General features: G+C 47.1%; 1 protein-coding gene across 1 annotated transcript; it reads left to right on the top strand.

The window, feature by feature from the left end:
• The first annotated feature begins 24380 nt into the window (after window positions 1-24380).
• LOC147972242 (uncharacterized) lies at window positions 24381-25192 on the top strand. The gene is made up of 2 exons (XM_087523000.1): window positions 24381-24792; window positions 24932-25192. Exons 1-2 carry the CDS (start codon window positions 24427-24429, stop codon window positions 25109-25111), a joined length of 546 nt encoding a protein of 181 aa, XP_087379126.1. The 5' UTR covers window positions 24381-24426; the 3' UTR covers window positions 25112-25192.
• The last annotated feature ends 653 nt before the right edge of the window (window positions 25193-25845 follow it).

Here is a 25845-nt window from a genome sequence, read left to right as displayed (position 1 = left end):
GCTCTGCGCACTGCCCACGTGGAGGGCCTTTAGTCCCGGTTCTGGATTGAACCGGGACTAGAGGGGGGAGGTATTAGTACCGACACTTTAGTCCCGGTTCCGGAACCGGGACTAAAGGCCCTTACGAACCAGGACTATAGGCCCTTTTTCTACCAGTGACACTCAGTTGATTCATTTTAATTAATTAAGGTTCAAGTTATCTACAACCAGACATTAACAAATTCCCATCTACCCATAACCGCGGGCACGGCTTTCGAAAGTTCAAATCCCTGCAGGGGAGTCCCAACTTAGCCCATGACAAGCTCTCACGGTCAACGAAGGAATAGACCTCCTCCCAAGATGTTCCGATCAGACTCGGTATCTTGGTAATTCAAGACACTTCGACAGGTTAAAACAAGACCAGCAACACCGCCCGAATGTGCCGACAAATCCCGATAGGAGCTGCACATATCTCTTTCTCAGGGCACACTCAGATTGTCTTAGGTACGGGTAGGCCAGCCCAGAGTTGCCCCTGGTGGCCACCGGCAGCTAACAGGTGGACCAACACTCAGAGGAGCACTGGCCCGGGGGGGTTAAAATAAGATGACCCTTGAGTCTGCAGAACCCAAGGGAAAGAAAAGGCTAGGTGGCGAATGGTAAAACCAAGGTTGGGCATTGCTGGAAAAGCTTTAATCAAGGCGAACTATTAAGGGGTTCCCATTATAACCTAACCGCATAAGGAACGCAAAATCCGGGAACATAACATCGATATGACGGAAACTAGGGCGGCAAGAGTGGAACAAAACACTAGGCGAGAGGCCGAGCCTTCCACCCTTTACCAAGTATATAGATGCATTAAGATAACATGGCAATATAATGATATCCCAACAGTAAATAAATGTTCCAACAAGGAACGGCCTCCAATCTTCACCTGCAACTAGCAACGCTATAAGAGGGGCTGAGCAAAGCGGTAACATAGCCAATCAACGGTTTGCTAGGACAATGGCGGGTTAGAGGTTTGACATGGCAATTCAGGAGGCTTGCAAGCAAGTGGTAGGCATCGTAGCAATGGCATAGCAAAAGAGCGAGCAAACTAGCATAGCAAAGATAGTAGTGATTTCGAGGGTATGATCATCTTGCCTGCACAGTTGTCAGAGTTGACTGGATCCTCAAAAGCAAACTCAACGGGCTCCTCGTTAGCGAACTCGTCTCCCGGCTCTACCCAAACAAGACAAACAAGCAACAAGGATACAATCAACCACGTGCAAACCCAAACAACACGATGCAAAGATGATATGCTATGCGGGATGCAAAATGCAAGATATGACAGGAAATGCATGAACCTGGCCTTAACATGGAATTCCAAGTGTTTCACTGGAAAGATGAGATGAAATCGCTTGAAAACGATATAAAGAACGCCGGAATCGGAGTTACGGTTTGGAAATGGCAAGCGATTCAAAAATGACATCGGTCTGTGATTTACAGCAAGTAGGCATCTAAATGCAAAGAAATGAACATGCTACAGCACTCAAACATGATAACAAAATATATGGTAGGGATTCACACAAGATGCTTAACAAAAGTCTAGCACTAAGCTACGGCCAATTCATCCATTAACAGGTTCAAACAAGCATGGCAAAAATGCATATGACAAACATATCTCAGACTTAGTGAAATCAACACGTGTCTGGAATTTCAGATCAGGTAGCTCTCTTCGGAGCAGCAAAACTACATGCTACAGGATCTGAACATGGCAAAGTGAAGCATGGCATAGAGCTACTCAAAGAGATTAACAAATGTCCCTTAGTGACCTTGAGCCAAAAAGGACCAGAAAATACAATTGCAAGCATGTGAACATAGAAAAAACATAATCAGTTTTCATACTTAGTGAAAACTGGAGCAAGCGGAAATATAGCTCAAGTAGGCATGTTTACGAGCTCGATGCACTCACTACGGTGCAAGTCATGGCACGGAAAACATACATATATCAATAAGGCACAAAACTAAAGCTAGACATGGCAAGAACAATAACATAGCATACACGGATCAACTACAACAACACCGGCAAAATTGCAAACAAGTTGACAATCTGCCCAGATTCACAAAGTAGCAAAAGTAGAGCTTGATTGACTCAAGCTAGGTTGCTCCATAATTGCAAACAAAGACATGGATAGATAGAGAACTACAAGATTAACAAAACATCCTTACTGCTCATCCTCAAAAGAGGCACGGATCACTAGGAAACAACAAGAACATATGGCATCATGAGATAAACAGCTCCAGGACTTAGTGAAATCACTAAGTCCCTGAAAACAGAATTAGAAAGTGCACCACTTTGCAAGCTTGCACAAGTCACCACACACATCCTAAAAATATATGGGTTGCACCTCTGGAAAGATGACAAAACCCTTAACAAAACACATGTAGAGCATCAGGTCATAGCATGCACACAATAATCATGGCAAAAATGACAAAAGCCTAAATGGAGTAGCAGATCTGACAATTAACTCAAGTAGCCCTTTTCTAACAGCATTTCGGGCATCAAGATGAACTCAAATGAAAATGATGCAATGGAATGAAATGATGTACTCTCTGAGATGAACATTTTGATATGCTGTATGCATGAATCGGTGCTACGGATCCAAAGTTACGGAGCCGCGAACATGTGCACATGGACTGAAAATTTCAAGGACTTAGGAAAAAACAACCTCCCAGATCTGGATCTAGTGTTTGGTGGCACGCAAAACGAGGCAAACTCCGGCGAGCACTGTTCACGACGGCGGCGGCGGGCGCGGATGGAGAGGCCGGGCTTCCCGCGGGCGGCGGCGGCGAGGCCGGGCGGCGCGGCCGAGGCGGAGGCGGACGCCGGCGAGGTTACGCGGCGGGGCGGCGATGGCGTGCGGCGGCGCGGCCACCGGAGTCGAGGGAGGAGGCGGCGAGGCTCGCCGGCGAGGGGCGCGGTGGCCGGCGCGGCGACCTGCGGCGGGGAAGAGAGGCGCGGGGCGGCGCGACTCCCTCAGGCGGCGGGGAGGCGAGAGGCCCGGTCGGGCGGCGGGGAGGGCCGACTGCGGGCTGGCCGGGCCACGGGTGGTGGCGGCGGCGGCTTGCCACGTGGCAGCGTCTGATAGGCGCGGGCGGGCGGCGGCGGCGTGTCCGGCCGGAACGGACACGTCCGGCGCGGCGCGAGGTGGATTTTTAGGGTTTCGGGGAGGAAGGAGATCCGAAAATCGGGCGGGTTAAATAGGCGTAGAGGGAGCTAGGAGAGTCCAAATGAGGTACGGTTTTCGGCCACGCGATCGTGATCGAACGATCTAGATGATGGAGCAGAGTTAAGTGGGTTTTGGGCCAAAATGGAGGGGTGTTGGGCTGCAACACACACGAGGCCTTTTCGGTCCCTCGGTTAACCGTTGGAGTATCAAACGAAGTCCAAATGGTACAAAACTTGACAGGCGGTCTACCGGTAGTAAACCAAGGCCCCTTGGCAAGTCTCGGTCCAATCCGGAAATGTTTAATCCCCACACACGAAAGAAAGCTAGAAATGGCCACCGGAGGAGAACGAAGCGCCGGAATGCAAAACGGACAACGGGGAAAATGCTCGAATGCATGAGACGAACACGTATGCAAATGCAATGCACATGATGACATGATATGAGATGCATGACAACGATAACAACACACGAAGACAAAGACCCGAACCCAAGGAAATAAATATAACTTAACGCCGGAAACGGCAAGAGTTGGAGTACAAATAGGGAAAGTTACATCCGGGGTGTTACAACACTCCACCACTACGAAAGGATCTTGTCCCGAGATCTAGGACTGAAAGAACGCCGGGTACTCAGAACGGAGGTGATCCTCGCGTTCCCAGGTAGCTTCACGGTCGGAATGGTGTGGCCACTTGACTTCGAGAAATTTGATCGACTTGTTGCGAGTCTTGCGTTCAGTCTCTTCGAGAATAGCAACTGGGTGCTCACGATAAGAGAGATCTTCTTGGAGCTCAATGTCCTCGAAGTTGATGGTGCGGTCAGGAGTCTTGAAGCACTTTCGAAGCTGAGAGACATGGAACACGTCATGAACATTTGCAAAGTTTGAAGGAAGCTTGAGTTGATAGGCGAGGTCACCTCTCTTGCTGACAATCTTGAAAGGTCCCATGTATCTGGGGGCAAGCTTCCCTTTGATACCGAAGCGACGAGTACCTTTCATAGGAGAGACGCGGAGGTAAACATGATCTCCGATCTCGAAAGCCAAATCACGGTGCTTACTATCATAGTAGCTCTTCTGACGGGATTGGGCTGCTTTGAGGTTATCACAAATGACTTTGCACATTTCCTCTGCCTCTGTGATTAAGTCATTACCCAAAAGCTGACGTTCACCGGTTTCAGACCAGTCGAGAGGGGTACGGCACTTCCTGCCATACAGAATTTCAAAAGGGGCCTTGCCCGAACTTGCTTGAAAACTGTTGTTGTAGGAGAATTCAGCATAAGGAAGGCAATCCTCCCACTTCATGCTGAAGGAGATCACACAAGCCCTGAGCATATCTTCAAGAATCTGGTTGACACGCTCGACTTGACCGCTAGTTTGAGGATGGAAAGCTGTGCTGAAGCGGATGTTAGTGCCCATGGCCTTCTGAAAAGAATCCCAAAACTTCGAGGTGAAGATGCTGCCACGGTCTAAAGAGATCACTTGTGGAATACCGTGCAGAGAGACAATACAAGAGGTATAGAGTTCCGCCAATTGAGCTAAAGTGATCGACTCTTCGATAGGCAGAAAGTGAGCCACTTTGGTGAGTTTGTCGATGACAATGAATATAGCATCATTGCCATGCTTGGACTTTGGAAAGCCAGTCACGAAGTCCATTTCAATGTGGTCAAACTTCCATTCTGGGATGGCAAGAGGTTGGAGGAGACCTGCTGGCCTTTGGTGTTCTGCCTTCACTCTTCTGCAGACATCACACTCATTCACGAATTGAGCAATCTCGCGCTTCATTCGAGTCCACCAATAAGCCTGCTTGAGGTCCTGATACATCTTCGTGCTCCCAGGGTGGATGGAGAGGAGAGAATTGTGAGCCTCGTTCATGATCACTTTACGGAGGTCACCTTTGGGTACAACAATACGATCCTCGAAGAAGAGAGTGTCCTTGTCATTAAGGCGGTAGCACTTGTTCTTGGACTGACTCTTGGCAATCCCAATCTTCACCTTTTTCACCATAGCATCAAGAAGCTGGGCTTGGTGAATCTGGTCTTCTAAGGAGGGAGAGACTAGAAGGTTGGCGAGGAAACCTTGAGGAACAACTTGCATATTAAGTTTGCGGAAAGCTTCACAAAGCTCAGGTTGATAAGGCTTGAGAATCAGACCGTTGCAGTAAGCTTTCCTGCTCAAAGCGTCAGCAATCACATTGGCCTTGCCTGGAGTATACTCGATACTCGAATTATACTCTTGAATCATTTCGACCCATCGAGTTTGCCTGAGGTTGAGATTAGGCTGAGTGAAGATGTACTTGAGACTCTTGTGATCAGTGAAAATGTCCACTTTTCTTCCCAATAGAAGATGTCTCCAAGTCAAAAGAGCATGCACAACTACCGCCAACTCGAGATCATGAGTGGGGTAGTTCTTCTCATTTGCTTCAACTGGCGAGAGGTATAAGCAACAACTTTCTTCTCTTGCATCAATACTGCGCCAAGACCTTGGAGAGAGGCATCACAAAAGACCTCGTACGGCTTGGATTCATCAGGCGGAGTCAGAACTGGAGCAGTGATCAATTTCTCTTTCAAAGTGTTGAAAGCAATATCACACTCCGGAGACCAAACGTACTTGACATGCTTCTGGAGAAGATTTTAGAGAGGCTTCGCGATCTTAGAAAAGTTTTCAACGGATCTTCGGCAATAGCTTGCGAGACCGAGGAAGCTGCGGAGTTGCTTCACGTTCTGAGGAGGTTCCCAATTCACAATTGCAGACACCTTCTCAGGATTCACGGCAATGCCCTTGGCAGAGATGATATGACCAAGATAAAGAACCTCATCAAGCCAAAATACACACTTGGAGAACTTGGCGTAGAACTGATGTTCCCTTAGCTTATCGAGAACCAAACGCAAGTGCTTGGCATGATCTTCCTTGTTCTTGGAGAAAACCAGAATGTCGTCGAGATAGACCAAAACGAAGTCATTGGTGTAGGCGTTGAAGATGAAGTTCATCATGCGAGAGAACGTCGGAGGAGCGTTGGCTAGACCAAAAGACATGACAGTGTATTCATATGAACCAAAGCTTGTCCTGAAAGCCGTCTTGGGAATATCTTGCTCACGAATGCGAATCTGGTGATAACCCATGCGGAGATCAAGCTTGGAGAACACTTGGGCACCTTTGAGTTGTTCGAAGAGCTCATTGATGTTGGGAAGTGGGTATTTGTTCTTGATGGTCTTCTTGTTCACTGGACGGTAATCAACACAAAGTCGGTCCGTTCCATCCTTCTTCTTCACAAAAAGAACACCACAACCCCACGGAGAAGAACTAGGCCGGATGAGACCCATTTTCTCTTGAATATCGAGTTGCTTCTTCAGCTCCTGCAACTCTTCAGGTCCGAGCTTGTAAGGACGTTTGCACACAGGTTCCGTGCCAGGCTCAAGATCAATAACGAATTCAACTGGCTGATGCGGAGGCATTCCTGGAAGCTCTTCTGCAAAGACGTCTTGTTATTCGCAAACGACTGGAATTTGAGAGATAGCATCCAATTCACCCTTCTCATTGAGAGAAAACAGACGGATGGTATTATTCCGAGCGGCAAAGACAATTACATGCTCAGACGAATGAGTCAATTGAATCTGCCTGGCTACAAAATCAAGCTGAGCCTTGTGCTTAGAAAGCCAATCCATTCCGAGAATAAGATCAATATCCGAGTCACCAAGAACCGTAGGAGAAGATAGAAACTTGTAGTCTCCCAAGGTTATAGTAACATCTGGAGCAATGGAGTTACCATGCATGCGCTTACCGGGAGAGACAACTACTAAAGGACTAGGCAAAATTTGCAAAGGCAAATCATGCTTAGATGAAAACAGTCTCGAGATGAAACAATGCGATGCACCCATGTCAAAAAGAACTTTTGCAGGAACATCGTTAACAGGAAGGTTACCCATGATGACATCTGACCAGTCCTCTGCCTGAGCTGCATTCATCAAGTTGACCTTGGCATGCTTGGGATTATGCTTGACCACAGCTGTACTTGTCGATCTGACAGGAGGAGGAGGAGGAAGACGCCTCTAGTTGAAACACTTGTTGGCATAGTGACCCTTCTGTTGGCACTTGTTGCACGTGACCTCTGAAAGCGGACGGTCATACGGAGCACTCGATCTTGGAGCTTGAGACGAAGTCTTGTTCTGAAAGCCAGGGTTGGGTGGGTGGGAAGAACCACTGCCACCTTTGCTCTTCTGCTGATACAGCTGACGGAACGGAGGAGGAGGAAGCCAATACTTCTGCTGCTTGGCCACTTGAGTAGTGGAAGAAGGAGTAACATCTCCGACTCGCTTCTTGGAAGCATCACACCTCAACTGAGCAGCCTCTTGCTTCAGTGCCATGTTGTAGAACTCATCGTATCTTAAGGGTTCGAAGAGAACAAGAGCTAGCTGAATTTCTTCTCTGAGACCACCCCTGAACTGGTATATCATGCTCTTCTCATCAGGGACGTCCTGCTTGGCAAAGCAGGCGAGATTCTGGAACAACTCGTTGTAGTCATAGACAGACAAAGAGCCTTGCTTCAGATTGCGGAATTCCTCACGCTTGCTTTCAACCACGCTCTGCGGAGTATGATGAGCTCGGAAATCTCGACGGAAATCATCCCAAGTGATAACACGTCCACCTCTGGAGTCCTTGTACTGCTGGAACCATTCTGCAGCTTGATCTTTGAGTTGGAAGGAAGTGAACTTGACAAAGTCCACAGGCCTGACGTTACTGCACTCGAAATGCTTGCACAAATCCACAAGCCAATCGTCAGCATCGGTTGCCTCAACACAATTGCTGAAAGTCTTTGGCCCGTTAGCAAGGAACTGGTTGAGTGTAGCAAAGTGATTCTGATTGCTGCCTTGATTCCTTTGACTGCCTTGATTGCGCTCTTGAAGAATTTGCATGATCAACTGTGTGTTTGCATTGGTTGCGGCCATCACAGCTTGCCATGCCTCCGGAGGAGGGGGACGTGGTGGCGGATCAGGATTCAGAGTCGTGCGCGTTGGAGGAGCCATCTTGAAGAGGTTGACCACCATTAGCACATTGATAGACAAATATTGAAGCTGAATCCAACGGAATGAAAATTGCAACATATAGTCTTCACATCCGAACAAAATGAACGAATGCATTCCTCTTGAAATGGTCACGTATCCATAAATTGAGAAGCCATGTAGAATTAAGGTAGCGAAATAAATCAACAAGGTACGGATCAAGAACGAATAATCGGTAAGAAATCCCCATCTCAAACCAATATCCGTGGAAGAAGAACTAGAGCTACTAGAATTCCCACCTATGAAACTCCCGAACCTTTCCGGTTATGCAATCAGGTGTTGGGGATACAGGGGAAGCATAATATCTCACCCAAACTAGCAAATCCTACATCCAGCTGTATCCATCCTTCAACACATAACCAAGAAACCTTCGGAAACCATCTACCTCAACCTTCGAAAAGCATCCGTTATACAAGTTATGGCGATACTCCCGAACTCCCGCCCCAGTACTGGGTGGCGTCGAGGTTATCTCACCAACGAACTGCATAAAAGAGATTTTCGATGTCGGCGTCCTAAACTCAGGTATTCCAGAACTGCAATGATAAAATTATAATGACAACACCTCAGAGCTCGACTCCCCGGGACACTTCCACTAAACCCCTGACAGGAGGCACCAAGACAATGTTCTCATCATAAAACCATCGGAACGATTCCAAGATACCCGCGTGATCCTAAAAAAATTTAGTGAAATTTGGGAAGAGAAGAGTCAAAACTCTACGTCAGGATGCCTTACCAGAGCGATGAGGAGACTGGGAAGTAAAAAGAATTCCTAAACTCTCCGATATATAATTCCTAAATGACTCAAAACATTTTTCTAGACACAACTCGGCCACTAAAAACGATCAAGCAATGGGGCTCCTAAGGTCGGGGAAGGCTCTGATACCAACTTGTAACACCCTCGATGCGACTATATCTCCCACGTGTCGAGGCACGACTTAGAGGCATAATCGCCTTGAAGGCATATGTCGCAAGTTAGGCAATCTTCACAACATCCCATGTAATGTAAATAATAAAGGGGAGATAACATAGCTGGTTTACACTCGCCACGTCAATCAAGTACATAAATAACATTACATCATCCAAACACTCATGGCCCGACTACGGCGCCAAAATAAAAGAGAACCCAACAAGTGACAACGGTCCCAATCACCCCCAACTGGGCACCACTACTGATCATCGGGAAAAGAAACATAGTAACGTTGAGAGTCTTCGTCGAACTCCCACTTGAGCTCATACGCGTCTCCTGGAGCGGAATCATCAGGCCCTGCATCTGGTGTAATAGTAATCTGTGAGCCACAGGGACTCAGCAATCTCGCACCCTCGCGATCAAGACTATTTAAGCTTATAGGCATGGCAAGGTAAATATAAGTGGAGCTGCAGCAAGCGACTAGCAAGTATGGTGGCTAACTTATTCGCAAAAGAGAGCGAGAAGAGGAGGCACAGCGCGAGCGAGAAACTAGAGAACAACCTGCGCAAACATTACTCCAACACCGTGTCCACTTCCCGGACTCCGCCGAGAAGAGCCATCACGGTAACACACTCAGTTGATTCATTTTAATTAAGTTAAGGTTCAAGTTATCTACAACCGGACATTAACAAATTCCCATCTGTCCATAACCGCGGGCACGGCTTTCGAAAGTTCAAATCCCTGCAGGGGAGTCCCAACTTAGCCCATGACAAGCTCTCATGGTCAACGAAGGAATAGACCTCCTCCCAAGACGTTCCGATCAGACTCGGTATCTCGGTAATTCAAGACACTTCGACAGGTTAAAACAAGACCAGCAACACCGCCCGAATGTGCTGACAAATCCCGATAGGAGCTGCACATATCTCTTTCTCAGGGCACACTCAGATTGTCTTAGGTACGGGTAGGCCAGCCCAGAGTTGCCCCTGGTGGCCACCGGCAGCTTACAGGTGGACCAACACTCAGAGGAGCACTGGCCCGGGGGGGTTAAAATAAGATGACCCTTGAGTCTGCAGAACCCAAGGGAAAGAAAAGGCTAGGTGGCGAATGGTAAAACCAAGGTTGGGCATTGCTAGAAAAGCTTTAATCAAGGCGAACTATCAAGGGGTTCCCATTATAACCCAACCGTGTAAGGAACGCAAAATCCGGGAACATAACACCGATATGACGAAAACTAGGGCGGCAAGAGTGGAACAAAACACTAGGCGAGAGGCTGAGCCTTCCACCCTTTACCAAGTATATAGATGCATTAAGATAACATGGCAATATAATGATATCCCAACAAGTAAATAAATGTTCCAACAAGGAACGGCCTCCAATCTTCACCTGCAACTAGCAACGCTATAAGAGGGGCTGAGCAAAGCGGTAACATAGCCAATCAACAGTTTGCTAGGACAATGGTGGGTTAGAGGTTTGACATGGCAATTTGGGAGGCTTGCAAGCAAGTGGTAGGCATCGTAGCAATGGCATAGCAAAAGAGCGAGCAAACTAGCATAGCAAAGATAGTAGTGATTTCGAGGGTATGATCATCTTGCCTGCACAGTTGTCAGAGTTGACTGGATCCTCAAAAGCAAACTCAATGGGCTCCTCGTTAGCGAACTCATCTCCCGGCTCTACCCAAACAAGACAAACAAGCAACAAGGATACAATCAACCACGTGCAAACTCAAACAACATGATGCAAAGATGATATGCTATGCGGGATGCGATGCGGGATGCAAAATGCAAGATATGACAGGAAATGCATGAACCTGGCCTCAACTTGGAATTCCAAGTGTGCCACTGGAAAGATGATATGAAATCTCTTGAAAATGATATAAAGAACGCCGGAATCGGAGTTACGGTTTGGAAATGGCAAGCGATTCAAAAATGACACCAGTCTGCGATTTACAGCAAGTAGGCATCTAAATGCAAAGAAATGAACATGCTACGGCACTCAAACATGACAACAAAATACATGGCAGGGATGCACACAAGATTCTTAACAAAAGTCTAGCACTGAGCTACGGACAATTCATCCATTAACAGGTTCAAACAAGCATGGCAAAAATGCATATGACAAACATATCTCAGACTTAGTGAAATCAACACGTGTCTGGAATTTCAGATCAGGTAGCTCTCTTCGGAGCAGCAAAACTACATGCGACAGGATCTGGACATGGCAAAGTAAAGCATGGCATGGAGCTACTCAAAGAGCTTAACAAAAGTCCCTTAGTGACCTTGAGCCAAAAATGACCAGAAAATACAATTGCAAGCATGTGAACATAGAAAAAACATAATCAGTTTTCATACTTAGTGAAAACCGGAGCAAGCGGAAATATAGCTCAAGTAGGCATGTTTACGAGCTCGATGTACTCACTACGGTGCAAGTCATGGCAAGGCAAGCATACATCTATCAAGAAGGCACAAAATGCAAGCTAGACATGGCAAGAACAATAACATAGCATACACGGATCAACTACAACAACACCAGCAAAATTGCAAACAAGTTGACAATCTGCCCAGATTCACAAAGTAGCAAGTAGAGCTCGATTGACTCAAGCTAGGGTGCTCCATAATTGCAAACAAAGACATGGATGGATAGAGCACTACAAGATTAACAAAACATCCTTACTGCTCATCCTCAAAAGAGGCACGGATCACTAGGAAACAACAAGAACATATGGCATCATGAGATAAACAGCTCCAGGACTTAGTGAAATCACTAAGTCCCTGAAAGCAGAATTAGCAAGTGCACCACTTTGCAAGCTTGCACAAGTCACCACACACATCCTAAAAATACATGGGTTGCACCTCTGGAAAGATGACAAAACCATTAACAAAACACATGTAGAGCATCAGGTCATAGCATGCACACAATAATCATGGCAAAAATGACAAAAGCCTAAATGGAGTAGCAGATCTGACAATTAACTCAAGTAGCCCTCTTCTAACAGCATTTCGGGCATCAAGATGAACTCAAATGAAAATGATGCAATGGAATGAAATGATGTACTCTCTGAGCTGAACATTTTTATATGCTATATGCATGAATCGGAGCTACGGATGCAAAGTCACGGAGCCGCGAACATGTGCACATGGACTGAAATTTTGAAGGACTTAGGAAAAAAACAACCTCCCAGATCTGGATCTATGGTTTGGTGGCACGCAAAACGAGGCAAACTCCGGCGAGCACTGTTCAAGACGGCGGCGGCGGGCGTGGATGGAGCGGCCGGGCTTCCCGCGGGCAGCGGCGGCGAGGCCGGGCGGCGCGGCCGAGGCGGAGGCGGACGCCGGTGAGGTTGCGCAGCGGGGCGGCGATGGCGTGCGGCGGCGCAGCCACCGGAGTCGAGGGAGGCGGCGGCGGAGCTCGCTGGCGAGGGGCGCGGTGGCCGGCGCGGCGACCTGCGGCGGGGAAGAGAGGCGCGGGGTGGCGCGACTCCCTCAGGCGGCGGTGCGGCAAGAGGCCCGGTCGGGCGGCGGGGAGGGCCGACTGCGGGCCGGCCGGGCCGCGGGCGGTGGCGGCGGCGGCTTGCCACGTGGCAGCGTCTGATAGGCGCAGGCGGGCGGCGGCGGCGTGTCTGGGCAGAACGGACACGTCCGGCGCGGCGCGAGGTGGATTTTTAGGGTTTCGGGGAGGAAGGAGATCCGATAATCGGGGGGGTTAAATAGGCATAGAGGGAGCTAGGAGAGTCCAAATGAGGTGCGGTTTTCAGCCACGCGATCGTGATCGAACGCTCTAGATGATGGAGCAGAGTTAGGTGGGTTTTGGGCGAAAATGGAGGGCTGTTGGGCTGCAACACACTCGAGGCCTTTTCGGTCCCTCGGTTAACCGTTGGAGTATCAAACGAAGTCCAAATGGTACGAAACTTGACAGGCGGTCTACCGGTAGTAAACCAAGGCCGCTTGGCAAGTCTCGGTCCAATCCGGAAATGTTTAATCCCCACACACGAAAGAAAGCTAGAAATGGCCACCGGAGGAGAACGAAGCGCCGGAATGCAAAACAGACAACGGGGAAAATGATCGAATGCATGAGACGAACACGTATGCAAATGCAATGCACATGATGACATGATATGAGATGCATGACAATGATAACAACACATGGAGACAAAGACCCGAACCCGAGGAAATAAATATAACTTAACGCCGGAAATGGCAAGAGTTGGAGTACAAATAGGGAAAGTTACATCCGGGGTGTTACACCTTCTTTACATCCGGGGTGTTACACCTGTCAACTAGAGGCGTCTTCCTCCTCCTCCTCCTGTCAGATTGGCAAGTATAGCTGTGGTCAAGCATAATCCCAAGCATGCCAAGGTCAACTTGATGAATGCAGCTCAGGCAGAGGACTCGTCAGATGTCATCACGGGTAACCTTCCTGTTAACGATGTTCCTACAAAAGTTCTTTTTGACACGGGTGCATCGCATTCGCATTGTTTCATCTCGAGACCGTTTTCATCTAATCATGGTTTGCCTTTGCAAATTTTGCCTAGTCCTTTAGCAGTTATCTCTCCCGGTAAGCGCATGCATGCTAACTCCATTGCTCCGGATGTTACTATCACCTTGGGAGACTACAAGTTTCTATCTTCTCTTATGGTTCTTGGTGACTCAGATATTGATCTTATTCTCGGAATGGATTGGCTTTCTAAGAACAAGGCTTAGCTTGATTGTGCAGCCAGGCAGATTCAATTGACTCATTCGTCTGAGGATGTGATTGTCTTTGGCGCTCGTGATAATACCATCCGTCTATTTTCTCTCGATGAGAAGGGTGAATTGGATGCTATCTCTCAAATTCCAGTCGTTTGCGAATATCAAGACGTCTTTCCAGAAGAGTTTCCAGGAATGCCTCCGCACCGGCTAGTTGAATTCGTTATTGATCTTGAGCCTGGCACGGAACCTGTGTGCAAACGTCCTTACAAGCTCGGACCTGAAGAGTTGAAGGAGCTGAAGAAGCAACTCGATATTCAAGAGAAAATGGGTCTCATCTGGCCTAGTTCTTCTCCGTGGGGTTGTGGTGTTCTTTTTGTGAAGAAGAAGGATGGAACGGACCGACTTTGTGTTGATTATTGTCCAGTGATCAAGAAGACCATCAAGCACAAATACCCACTTCCCAACATCAATGAGCTGTTCGAACAACTCAAAGGTGCCCAAGTATTCTCCAAGCTTGATCTCCATATGGGTTATCATCAGATTCGAATCCGTGAGCAAGATATTCCCAAGATGGCTTTCAGGACAAGCTTTGGTTCATATGAATACACTGTCATGTCTTTTGGTCTCGTCAATGCTCCTCCGACGTTCTCTCGCATGATGAACTTCATCTTCAATGCCTACACCAATGACTTCGTTTTGGTCTATCTCGACGACATTCTGGTTTTCTCCAAGAACAAGGAAGATCATGCCAAGCACTTGCGTTTGGTTCTCGATAAGCTAAGGGAACATCAGTTCTATGCCAAGTTCTCCAAGTGTGAATTTTGGCTTGATGAGGTTCTTTATCTTGGTCATATCATCTCTGCCAAGGGCATTGCCGTGAATCCTGAGAAGGTGTCTGCAATTGTGAATTGGGAACCTCCTCAGAACGTGAAGCAACTCCGCAGCTTCCTCGGTCTCGCAAGCTATTGCCGAAGATTCGTTGAAAACTTTTCTAAGATCGCGAAGCCTCTCTCTAATCTTCTCCAGAAGCACGTCAAGTACCTTTGGTCTCTGGAGTGTGACATTGCTTTCAACACTTTGAAAGAGAAATTGATCACTGCTCCAGTTCTGACTCCGCCTGATGAATCCAAGACGTACGAGGTCTTTTGTGATGCCTCTCTCCAAGGTCTTGGTGCAGTATTGATGCAAGAGAATAAAGTTGTTGCTTATACATCTCGCCAGTTGAAGACTAATGAGAAGAACTACCCCACTCATGATCTCGAGTTGGCGGCAGTTGTGCATGCTCTTTTGACTTGGAGACATCTTCTATTGGGAAGAAAAGTGGACATTTTCACTGATCACAAGAGTCTCAAGTACATCTTCACTCGGCCTAATCTCAACCTCAGGCAAACTCGAAATGATTCAAGAGTATAATCCGAGTATCGAGTATACTCCAGGTAAGGCCAATGTGATTGCTGGCGCTTTGAGCAGGAAAGCTTACTGCAACAGTCTGATTCTCAAGCCTTATCAACCCGAGCTTTGTGAAGCTTTCCGCAAACTTAGCCTGCAAGTTGTTCCTCAAGGTTTCCTCGCCAACCTTCTAGTCTCTCCTACCTTAGAAGACCATATTCGCCAAGCCCAGCTTCTTGATGCTATGGTGAAAAGGGTGAAGATTGGGATTGCCAAGAGTCAGTCCAAAAAAAAGTGCTACCGCCTTGATGACAAGGACACTCTCTTCTTCGAGGATCGTATTGTTGTACCCAAAGGTGACCTCCGTAAAGTGATCATGAACGAGGCTCACAATTCTCTCCTCTCCATCCACCCTGGGAGCACGAAGATGTATCAGGACCTCAAGCAGGCTTATTGGTGGACTCGAATGAAGCGCGAGATTGCTCAATTCGTGAATGAGTGTGATGTCTGCAGAAGAGTGAAGGCAGAACACCAAAGGCCAGCAGGTCTCCTCCAACCTCTTGCCATTCCAGAATGGAAGTTTGACCACATTGAAATGGACTTCGTGACTGGCTTTCCAAAGTCCAAGCGTGGCAATGATGCTATATTCGTTGTCATCGACAAACTCACCAAAGTGGCTCACTTTCTGCCTATCAAAGAGTCGATCACTGCAGCTCAATTGGCGGAACTCTATACCTCTCGTATTTTCTCTCTGCACGGTATTCTACAAGTGATCTCTTCAGAACGTGGCAGCATCTTCACCTTGAAGTTTTGGGATTCATTTCAGAGGGCCATGGGCACTAACATCCGCTTCAGCACAACTTTCCATCCTCAAACTAGCGGTCAAGTCGAGCGTGTCAACCAGATTCTTGAAGATATGCTCAGGGCTTGTGTGATCTCCTTCGGCATGAAGTGGTAGGATTGCCTTCCTTATGCTGAATTCTCCTACAACAACAGTTTTCAAGCAAGTTCGGGCAAGGCCCCTTTTGAAATTCTGTATGGCAGGAAGTGTCGTACCCCTCTCAACTGGTCTGAAACCGGTGAACGTCAGCTTTTGGGTAATGACTTAATCACAGAGGCAGAGGAAATGTGCAAACTCATTCGTGATAACCTCAAAGCAGCCCAATCCCGTCAGAAGAGCTACTATGATAGTAAGCACCGTGATTTGGCTTTCAAGATCGGAGATCATGTTTACCTCTGCGTCTCTCCTATGAAAGATACTCATCGCTTCGGTATCAAAGGGAAGCTTGCCCCCAGATACATGGGACCTTTCAAGATTGTCAGCAAGAGAGGCGACCTCGCCTATCAACTCGAGCTTCCTTCAAACTTTGCAAATGTTCATGACGTGTTCCATGTCTCTCAGCTTCGAAAGTGCTTCAAGACTCCTGACCGCACCGTCAACTTCGAGGACATTGAGCTCCAAGAAGATCTCTCTTATCGTGAGCACCCAGTTGCTATTCTCGAAGAGACTGAACGCAAGACTCGCAACAAGTCGATCAAATTTCTCAAAGTCAAGTGGTCACACCATTCTGACCGTGAAGCTACCTGGGAACGCGAGGATCACCTCCGTTCTGAGTACCCGGCGTTCTTTCAGTCCTAGATCTCGGGACGAGATCCTTTCGTAGTGGTGGAGTGTTGTAACACCCCGGAATTAACTTTCCCTATTTGTACTCCAACTCTTGCCATTTCCGGCGTTAAGTTATATTTATTTCCTCGGGTTCGGGTCTTTGTCTCCGTGTGTTGTTATCATTGTCATGCATCTCATATCATGTCATCATGTGCATTGCATTCGCATACGTGTTCATCTCATGCATTCAAGCATTTTCCCTGTTGTCCGTTTTGCATTCCGGCGCTTCGTTCTCCTCCGGTGGCCATTTCTAGCTTTCTTTCGTGTGTGGGGATTAAACATTTCCGGATTGGACCGAGACTTGCCAAGCGGCCTTGGTTTACTACCGGTAGACCGCCTGTCAAGTTTCGTACCATTTGGACTTCGTTTGATACTCCAACGGTTAACCGAGGGACCGAAAAGGCCTCGTGTGTGTTGCAGCCCAACACCCCTCCATTTTGGCCCAAAACCCACGTAACTCTGCTCCATCATCTAGAGCGTTCGATCACGATCGCGTGGCCAAAACCCGCACCTCATTTGGACTCTCCTAACTCCCTCTATGCCTATTTAACCCCCCCCCCCCGATTTTCGGATCTCCTTCCTCCCCGAAATCCTAAAAATCCACCTCGCGCCGCGCCGGACGTGTCCGTTCCGGCCAGACACGCCGCCGCTGCCCGCCCGCACCTATCAGACGCTGCCACGTGGAAAGTCGCCGCCGCCACCGCCCGCGGCCCGGCCGACCCGCAGTCGGCCCTCCCCATCGCCCGACCGGGCCTCTGGCCGCCCCGCCGCTTGAGGGAGTCACGCCGCCCCGCGCCTCTCTTCCCCGCCGTAGGTCGCCGCGCCGGCCACCGCGCCCCTCGCCGGCGAGCCCCGCCGCCGCCTCCCTCGACTCCGGTGACCGCGCCGCCGCACGCCATCGCCGCCCCGCCGCGCAACCTCGCCGGCGTCCGCCTCCGCCTCGGCCGCGCCGCCCGGCCTCGCCGCCGCCGCCCGCGGGAAGCCCGGCCGCTCCATCCACGCCCGCCGCCGCCGTCGTGAACAGTGCTCGCCAGAGTTTGCCTCGTTTTGCGTGCCACCAAACCCTAGATCCAGATCTGGGAGGTTGTTTTTTCCCAAGTCCTTGAAATTTTAAGTCCATGTGCACATGTTCGCGGCTCCGTAACTTTGCATCCGTAGCTCTGATTCATGCATATAGCATATCAAAATGTTCATCTCAGAGAGTACATCATTTCATTCCATTGCATTATTTTCATTTGAATTCATCTTGATGCCCGAAATGCTGTTAGAAGAGGGCTACTTGAGTTAATTGTCAGATCTGCTACTCCATTTAGGCTTTTGTCATTTTTGCCATGATTATTGTGTGCATGCTATGCCCTGATGCTCTACATGTGTTTTGTTAAGGGTTTTGTCATCTTTCCAGAGGTGCAACCCATGTATTTTTAGGATGTGTGTGGTGACTTGTGCAAGCTTGCAAAGTGGTGCACTTGCTAATTCTGTTTTCAGGGACTTAGTGATTTCACTAGGTCCTGGAGCTGTTTATCTCATGATGCCATATGTTCTTATTGTTTCCTAGTGATCCGTGCCTCTTTTGAGGATGAGCAGTAAGGATGTTTTGTTAATCTTGTAGTTCTCTATCCATCCATGTCTTTGTTTGCAATTATGGAGCACCCTAGCTTGAGTCAATCGAGCTCTACTTTTGCTACTTTGTGAATCTGGGCAGATTGTCAACTTGTTTGCAATTTTGCCGGTGTTGTTGTAGTTGATCCGTGTATGCTATTTTATTGTTCTTGCCATTTCTAGCTTGCATTTTGTGCCTTCGTGATAGATGTATGCTTGCCTTTCCATGACTTGCAACGTAGTGAGTGCATCGAGCTCGTAAACATGCCTACTTGAGCTATATTTCCGCTTGCTCCAGTTTTCACTAAGTATGAAAACTAATTATATTTTTGCTATGTTCACATGCTTGCAATTGTATTTTCTGGTCCTTTTTGGCTCAAGGTTACTAAGGGACTTTTGTTAAGCTCTTTGAGTAGCTCCATGCCATGCTTTACTTTGCCATGTTAAGATCCTGTAGCATGTAGTTTTGCTGCTCCGAAGAGAGCTACCTGATCTGAAATTCCGGCGTTCTTTATATCGTTTTCGAGCGATTTCATCTCATCTTTCCAGTGGCACACTTGGAATTCCATGTCGAGGCCAGGTTCATGCATTTCCTGTCATATCTTGCATTTTGCATCCCGCATAGCATATCATCTTTGCATCGTGTTGTTTGAGTTTGCACGTGGTTGATTGTATCCTTGTTGCTTGTTTGTCTTGTTTGGGTAGAGCCAGGAGACGAGTTCGCTAACGAGGAGCCTGTTGAGTTTGCTTTTGAGGATCCAGTCAACTCTGACAACTATGCAGGCAAGCTGATCATACCCTCGAAATCACTACTATCTTTGCTATGCTAGTTTGCTCGCTCTTTTGCTATGCCAATGCTACGATGCCTACCACTTGCTTGCAAGCCTCCCAAATGGTCATGTCAAACCTCTAACCCACCATTGTCCTAGAAAACCGTTGATTGGCTATGTTACCGCTTTGCTCAGCCCCTCTTATAGCGTTGCTAGTTGCAGGTGAAGATTGGAGGCCGTTCCTTGTTGGAACATTTATTTACTTGTTGGATATCATTATATTTCCATGTTATCTTAATGCATCTATATACTTGGTAAAGGGTGGAAGGCTCGGCCTCTCGCCTAGTGTTTTGTTCCACTCTTGCCTCCCTAGTTTCCATCATATCGGTGTTATGTTCCCGGATTCTGCGTTCCTTACGCGGTTGGGTTATAATGGGAACCCCTTGATAGTTCGCCTTGATTAAAGCTTTTCCAGCAATGCCCAACCTTGGTTTTACCATTCGCCACCTAGCCTTTTCTTTCCCTTGGGTTCTGCAGACTCAAGGGTCATCTTATTTTAACCCCCCTGGGTTAGTGCTCCTCTGAGTGTTGGTCCACCTGTCAGCTGCCGGTGGCCACCAGGGGCAACTCTAGGCTAGCCTACCCGTACCTAAGACAATCTGAGTGTGCCCTGAGAAACAGATATGTGCAGCTCCTATCGGGATTTGTCGGCGCATTCGGGCGGTGTTGCTGGTCTTGTTTTAACCTGTCGAAGTGTCTTGAATTACCGAGATACCGAGTCTGATCGGAATGTCTTGGGAGGAGGTCTATTCCTTCGTTGACCGTGAGAGCTTGTCATGGGCTAAGTTGGGACTCCCCTGCAGGGATTTGAACTTTCGAAAGCCGTGCCCGCGGTTATGGGCAGATGGGAATTTGTTAATGTCTGGTTGTAGATAACTTGAACCTTAACTTAATTAAAATGAATCAACTGAGCGTGTTACCGTGATGGCCTCTTCTCGGCGGAGTCCGGGAAGTGGACACGGTGTTGGAGTAATGTTTCCGCAGGTTGCTCTCTAGTTTCTCGCACGCGTCTTGCCTCCTCTTCTCGCTCTCTTTTGCGAATAAGTTAGCCACCATACTTGCTAGTCGCTTGCTGCAGCTCCACTTATATTTACCTTGCCATACCTATAAGCTTAAATAGTCTTGATCGCGAGGGTGCGAGATTGCTGAGTCCCTGTGGCTCACAGATTACTATTACACCAGATGCAGGGCCTGATGATTCCGCTCCAGGAGACGCGTATGAGCTCAAGTGGGAGTTCGACGAAGACTCTCAACGTTACTATGTTTCCTTTCTCGATGATCAGTAGTGGTGCCCAGTTGGGGGTGATTGGGACCGCTGTCGCTTGTTGGGTTATCTTTTATTTTGGCAGCGTAGTCGGGCCATGAGTGTTTGGATGATGTAATGTTATTTATGAACTTGATTGACGTGGCGAGTGTAAGCCAACTATGTTATCTCCCCTTTATGATTTACATTACATGGGATGTTGTGAAGATTGCCTAACTTGCGACATATGCCTTCAATGCGATTATGCCTCTAAGTCGTGCCTCGACACGTGGGAGATATAGTCGCATCGAGGGTGTTACACCGTGTGCCATGTTTCCTATTTTCCTATATATACTATTCAAAAGAGTCAAATTCTCACCAAGTTTGATAAAACGCTCAAGCGTGCTTAAGCGACCATTGCTCTATGATGTTGCCTTCTGCTTTTTTGAACATTATCCTTTATTAGTAAGTATAGAAATACTCCTAGATTGGTGACTGTTCCTTGTTCTAGGGTGAAATTGCTATGCCGGTGTTGTCTAAAGGTTTATGCCCTCATGATGTTTACTTGTGTTTGTTGATTGGTTTTTACTAGCTATAGCTGTTAGGAACCTATGGGTTGGAGGAATTAGTCCGTCTATCTCAAATTAGGAGGTAGAGGTGGAGTTTCAAAAGTTTGGAAAGATTGAAGGTGTTGGATTCTCCCATGATCAAACATCTGCATACATCGACTTTGAGAAGCTGTAAGCTGCCATTTCTGCCCACAGGGCCTTGAATGGGACATATTTAGGGGGCAAGGAATTGTGTGTTGATTTCCAGAGGTCCATCGGAAGAGTGGTATGCATCTATTATTGTTGACCGAGTTTGTGAAGTGCTTCTAGGATGCAGTTTTTCAAGGGACACTGTCTTATTTTTTTAGTTATTTGTACTGATTTTGATAGGAACAGTCGGAAGCAGGAAACTTCTACAGTAGAGGATCATTGTCACGCGGTGAAATGGGAGTAGGACATGCAAATGTACTACTATTTACTTATCTTGGTTCTTGTTGTTGTCCTCTCCCCTTTGATCTGCGGGTTGCTTACTATCATATCATGTTCTGCTTGTCAAGGTTATACTGGAGTACGAATGAGAGAGGTAAAAATGCCTACCAATGTTCTCTCGGTGGGTTTACCCAATACACATAAGCTTGACAAGGAGGCACTCAGGTGGGCTATGTCAGCACATGGTGTGGTTACAAACATCAAAGTTTTTCTAGAAAGGCATTATGCTTTTGAGGAGTTTGCAACCATTGAAGGAGCTTCTAATTCTAAGAATCTTCTAGATGGGCGTCCTTTACATAATACAAGGACTTGATGACCTAACACCGCTTGTTGGGTTCCCTAGATTAGAGATGTATAATGATAGTCCACGTGCCGCATGTGATTATTTAGGTGCTGGTGGCAGTAGTCATGGCACATCACAAGGGTATTATCCTCGACATGGAAGAGCAAGATACTTAGACTATGGTGCAATGACAATCACTATTGGTATCCTTCCGGCACCTGAAGCTGGCTCATCTTTGTTGTATGGACATTCTGCTCATAGTGCACTTGATCCGAGAGAAACCAAAAGGATGAGGCTGGATGCTGGCATCGACCCTTACCATGTAAGGGCAGGCACTGAGGACCTTCAAACAGGTTCGGTAGCTTTCTTTTAACCTGGATCTTTAGCGAATCATTTTCTACCACTTATGGATTGTTTTTTCTAGACCTTTAGCAAATTGTTTTCCAGATTGGGGAACAAGGGACAGGTCGGGCATCTCTTTTTTTCCTCAGATCTTTAGCGAACCGTTCTCTACCACTAATGGATGGTAGTGGTGGGTATTGTTTGCAACTTCAGGGGCAAAGTCAAGACGAACAGTTAGAAGCACGAATCCATTTATCAGTGTTCAAAACAGTGTTCTGGTAGTGAAGTACATTGTGGTCATTTGTGTTGTGGCAGAGACACTTTCTTTTATTAGGGTCGGGACGGACGGGCAGAAGCAGGAACCACAGATACATAAACTTAGGAATATTTGCATTTTTTAAGAGACACTTTCTTTTATTAGGGTCGTTTACATTATTTCTATTTGTGGTATTGAATTATATTATGCCAATGAAACATTGTATGCATTCCTTTATTTGAGACATTTTTAAGAAGGAAAGTTATTACTAACCAACTCCTTGAATTAAATTGAAAGGTGTATATTAAAGGCATGTTTTTGCGATTATTTTTTCAAGGTGGCATAATCAGATGGCCCACCCACACGGCAAAGCCATCCCCACCCCACTCACAACATATACGGGATGCATACAATATCTAGTAACTATGGTATGCTCTATTTTAAATTGGAATGATGTACTAATAAGGAATGATGTACTAATACATAATAATCCTTCGTTAGTCATAGTTGTTTATTTCTTGAGTGAAATTGCTCCATTCATGTGCTATTGTTGTGTAATGAGTTGTGCACAATTGACACAGTTTGCTGTTATTCAGACTATGATTTCATATAAATATGAAGTGTAGTTTATCTTTGATCTATTTCACTTTAAGCTAGACCATCCATAGCTATCTCATAGTTTTTATTGCTAGTACTACTTATATGAGGATTTTATTCATCTATTTCATTATAGAAATAGTATGCCTGCTTATGGCATTTGTTCTTTGATTGGTTTTTACATGATAGAGCTATTAGGAACCTATGTGTTGGAGGAATTAGTTCATCTATTTCAAAGCAGGAGGAAGATAAACAATTTCAAAGGATTAGAAAGATTGAAGGTGTTGAATTCTCCAGTGATCAAAAACTTTTGCATACATCGAGTTTGAGTAGCTCGAAGATGCCATTTGTACCCATAAAGTCGTGAGCGGGACATATTTTATATTCCTCTTCGCCGTATAGTTTGGAGGGATACGCGTCAAGTCCATATGGGTTAATGAAACATGATTAATAAAACATTAACAAAAACAACAATGTGCATGCTTGTATGATGTATAGAAATGTTGCAACCACACATACATAAACTTATGATTATATCTGTTTCTGTAGAGACACTCTCTTTCATTACGGTCATTTACTTTCTTCTATTTTTGGTAGTGAAGTATATTATGCCAATGAGATTTTGTGTGCATTCCTTCTTTTGAGATGTATTCAAGTTGGAAAGTAATAACTAACTAACTCCACAAAATAAATTAAAATGTGTCTATGAAGTTCATGTTTTTGTGAGTATTTTTCCCAAGCGAAGGATAATCGGATTCGAGCCGACTACGCTCGTCCCTCCGCCCCCACCCCATCCCCCCCCCCGTAATACGTACGAGTGCATTCCCATAGGGAACATTTGGACAAGAATACGTCACAGGGAGAGGATATGTCGCCGCTGATCCACATACCCATAGGGAACATGCGAGAGGTTGCGGTGGGCGAGCCCCAAAGTGATGTCTCCCAAGAAAGAAGATAACGACTAACTACGTATGTTCCTATTTTTCCCGTTTATTTTGCTAGATAGATTGAGGCGATGCAATCCTGGATTATGAATGATATATTTTCCCTTGGTTATCAAGGCGTAATGAAAACTTTGAACTATGTGCTGGGTAAACTTGCTTGTTTTGAGAAGGTCATACTTAACAATTCTTGGTGATGGGAGAGTTTTTTTAGTGTTTCGATGATGTTGGAGCGGGGATAGAAAAGGTGCCGCCCACAGACTCGGCGCAACCCCGCCAACAGTATATACAGTCTGGTGCGTGGGCTAGTTTCCTCACCCTGTTCCGTTCCCCGTGACAGACAGCCTAAATCCCCACATCCTAACCCTAGCTCCCGCTTACCTCTCTCTACCCTGATCCCCTCTGCCACGGATGTCGTTGGAGCCACCGCCTGCGGAGTCCTCCATGTCCGTGGAGTCCACCAGGCCATCGGCCTCACCGTCGAAGGAATCGGAGCCCGCCATCATTAGGGTTGCAGCCGTCATCGCCACCACGCAAGTTGCCGCCCACAAGAATAAGGATCTGTGGGTCGGCAACCTGCCTGCGTATGCGGGCAAGGACGACGCCGTGGCATCCTTTGCTCTGCACAAGGCACTCGACTGCGTCATCATGTGCGTCGGGTACCACAGCTATGCCTTCATCATTTTCCGCTCCATTGCCGAGTGTCACACCACCCTCGAGGTGCTCCACGGGTCCAAGGTCAAGGGCGCCTTCATCCTGATTGAGTTCGCCCGATCGGTAATATATCAACACCCCTCTCCCCCACTCATATCCGCTCCCACCTTGGACCCCCCCCCCCCCGGGATCTGGCTACAATTTGTGACACAACTTTTTCAATAATTAGGACTTAGGTGTCTTTCATTTGTGGTTTACTTAGGCAGTGTGGGCTGAGGCCTCTAGCAGCTCTGATATATGTAGTTATTCGAGTGGAGGCACAATGGATCAGCGGCGACGGGGTGGTCTGGTGGAGGCCCGCTGGTGGCTGGAGGCAACAATGCTCATGGTCCAGGGAAGCGCAATGTGTGAGGCCCTTGATATGGTGGATGGGCACGTGTGAGCCAATAGCGACAGGAAACCTTGACACCGGTGAATAACCTAGCAAGAAGCGTTGCCAGTTGGTTCCTGGGCGCCGAAGGTGGCAGCCGCGGGGAGGTTTGTGTGGTGGGAGACATCGGCAGCGCGCGGGGAGGCCAGGCCATCTGGATTTCTTTATAACCGCAGGTCATCTGGATTGGGTGAAGAAGGGTCGGGTTGGGAAATTTTTATTTTGAATCAAATAGTTTTCCCGATAGGGGAACAAGGATCTGGTCTGGTAGCTCTTTTTTGTTCCGGATCTTTAGCGAATCGTTTTCTACCACTTATGTATGGCAGTGGTGCGTAATTGTTTTTTAGATCTTTAGCAAACTGTATTCCGGATTAGCGACCAGTGAGCTGGTCGATCAGCTATTTTTCTTGAATCTTTAGCGAATCATTTTCTACCACTTGTGGATGGGAGTGGCGGGTTATTATTTTTTGTAATCTTTAAGAAATCGTATTCCGGATTGGGGAACAAGGGTTTGGTCGGGCATCTATTTTTTCAGATATTCTGCGAATCATTTTCAACCACTTATGGCAGTGGTGGGTGTTTGTTATTTCCAGATCTTTAGCGAGTCATTTTCCCGATTGGGGAACAAGGGTCGGGTCGTGCAGTTTTTTTTCGGATCTTTAGCGAATCATTTTCTACCACTTATGGATGGTAGTGGTGAGTAATTGTTTTTCTGAATCTTTAGCAAATCGTTTCCCTGATTGGGG

The sequence above is a fragment of the Triticum urartu genome, chromosome 5A, assembly GCF_056163025.1.
Source record: "Triticum urartu cultivar PI428250 chromosome 5A, HENAU_Tu73, whole genome shotgun sequence".
Taxonomy (NCBI): Eukaryota; Viridiplantae; Streptophyta; class Magnoliopsida; order Poales; family Poaceae; genus Triticum; species Triticum urartu.
Note: the sequence above shows the minus strand (reverse complement) of the source record. Positions and strands in the feature narration are given on the sequence as shown.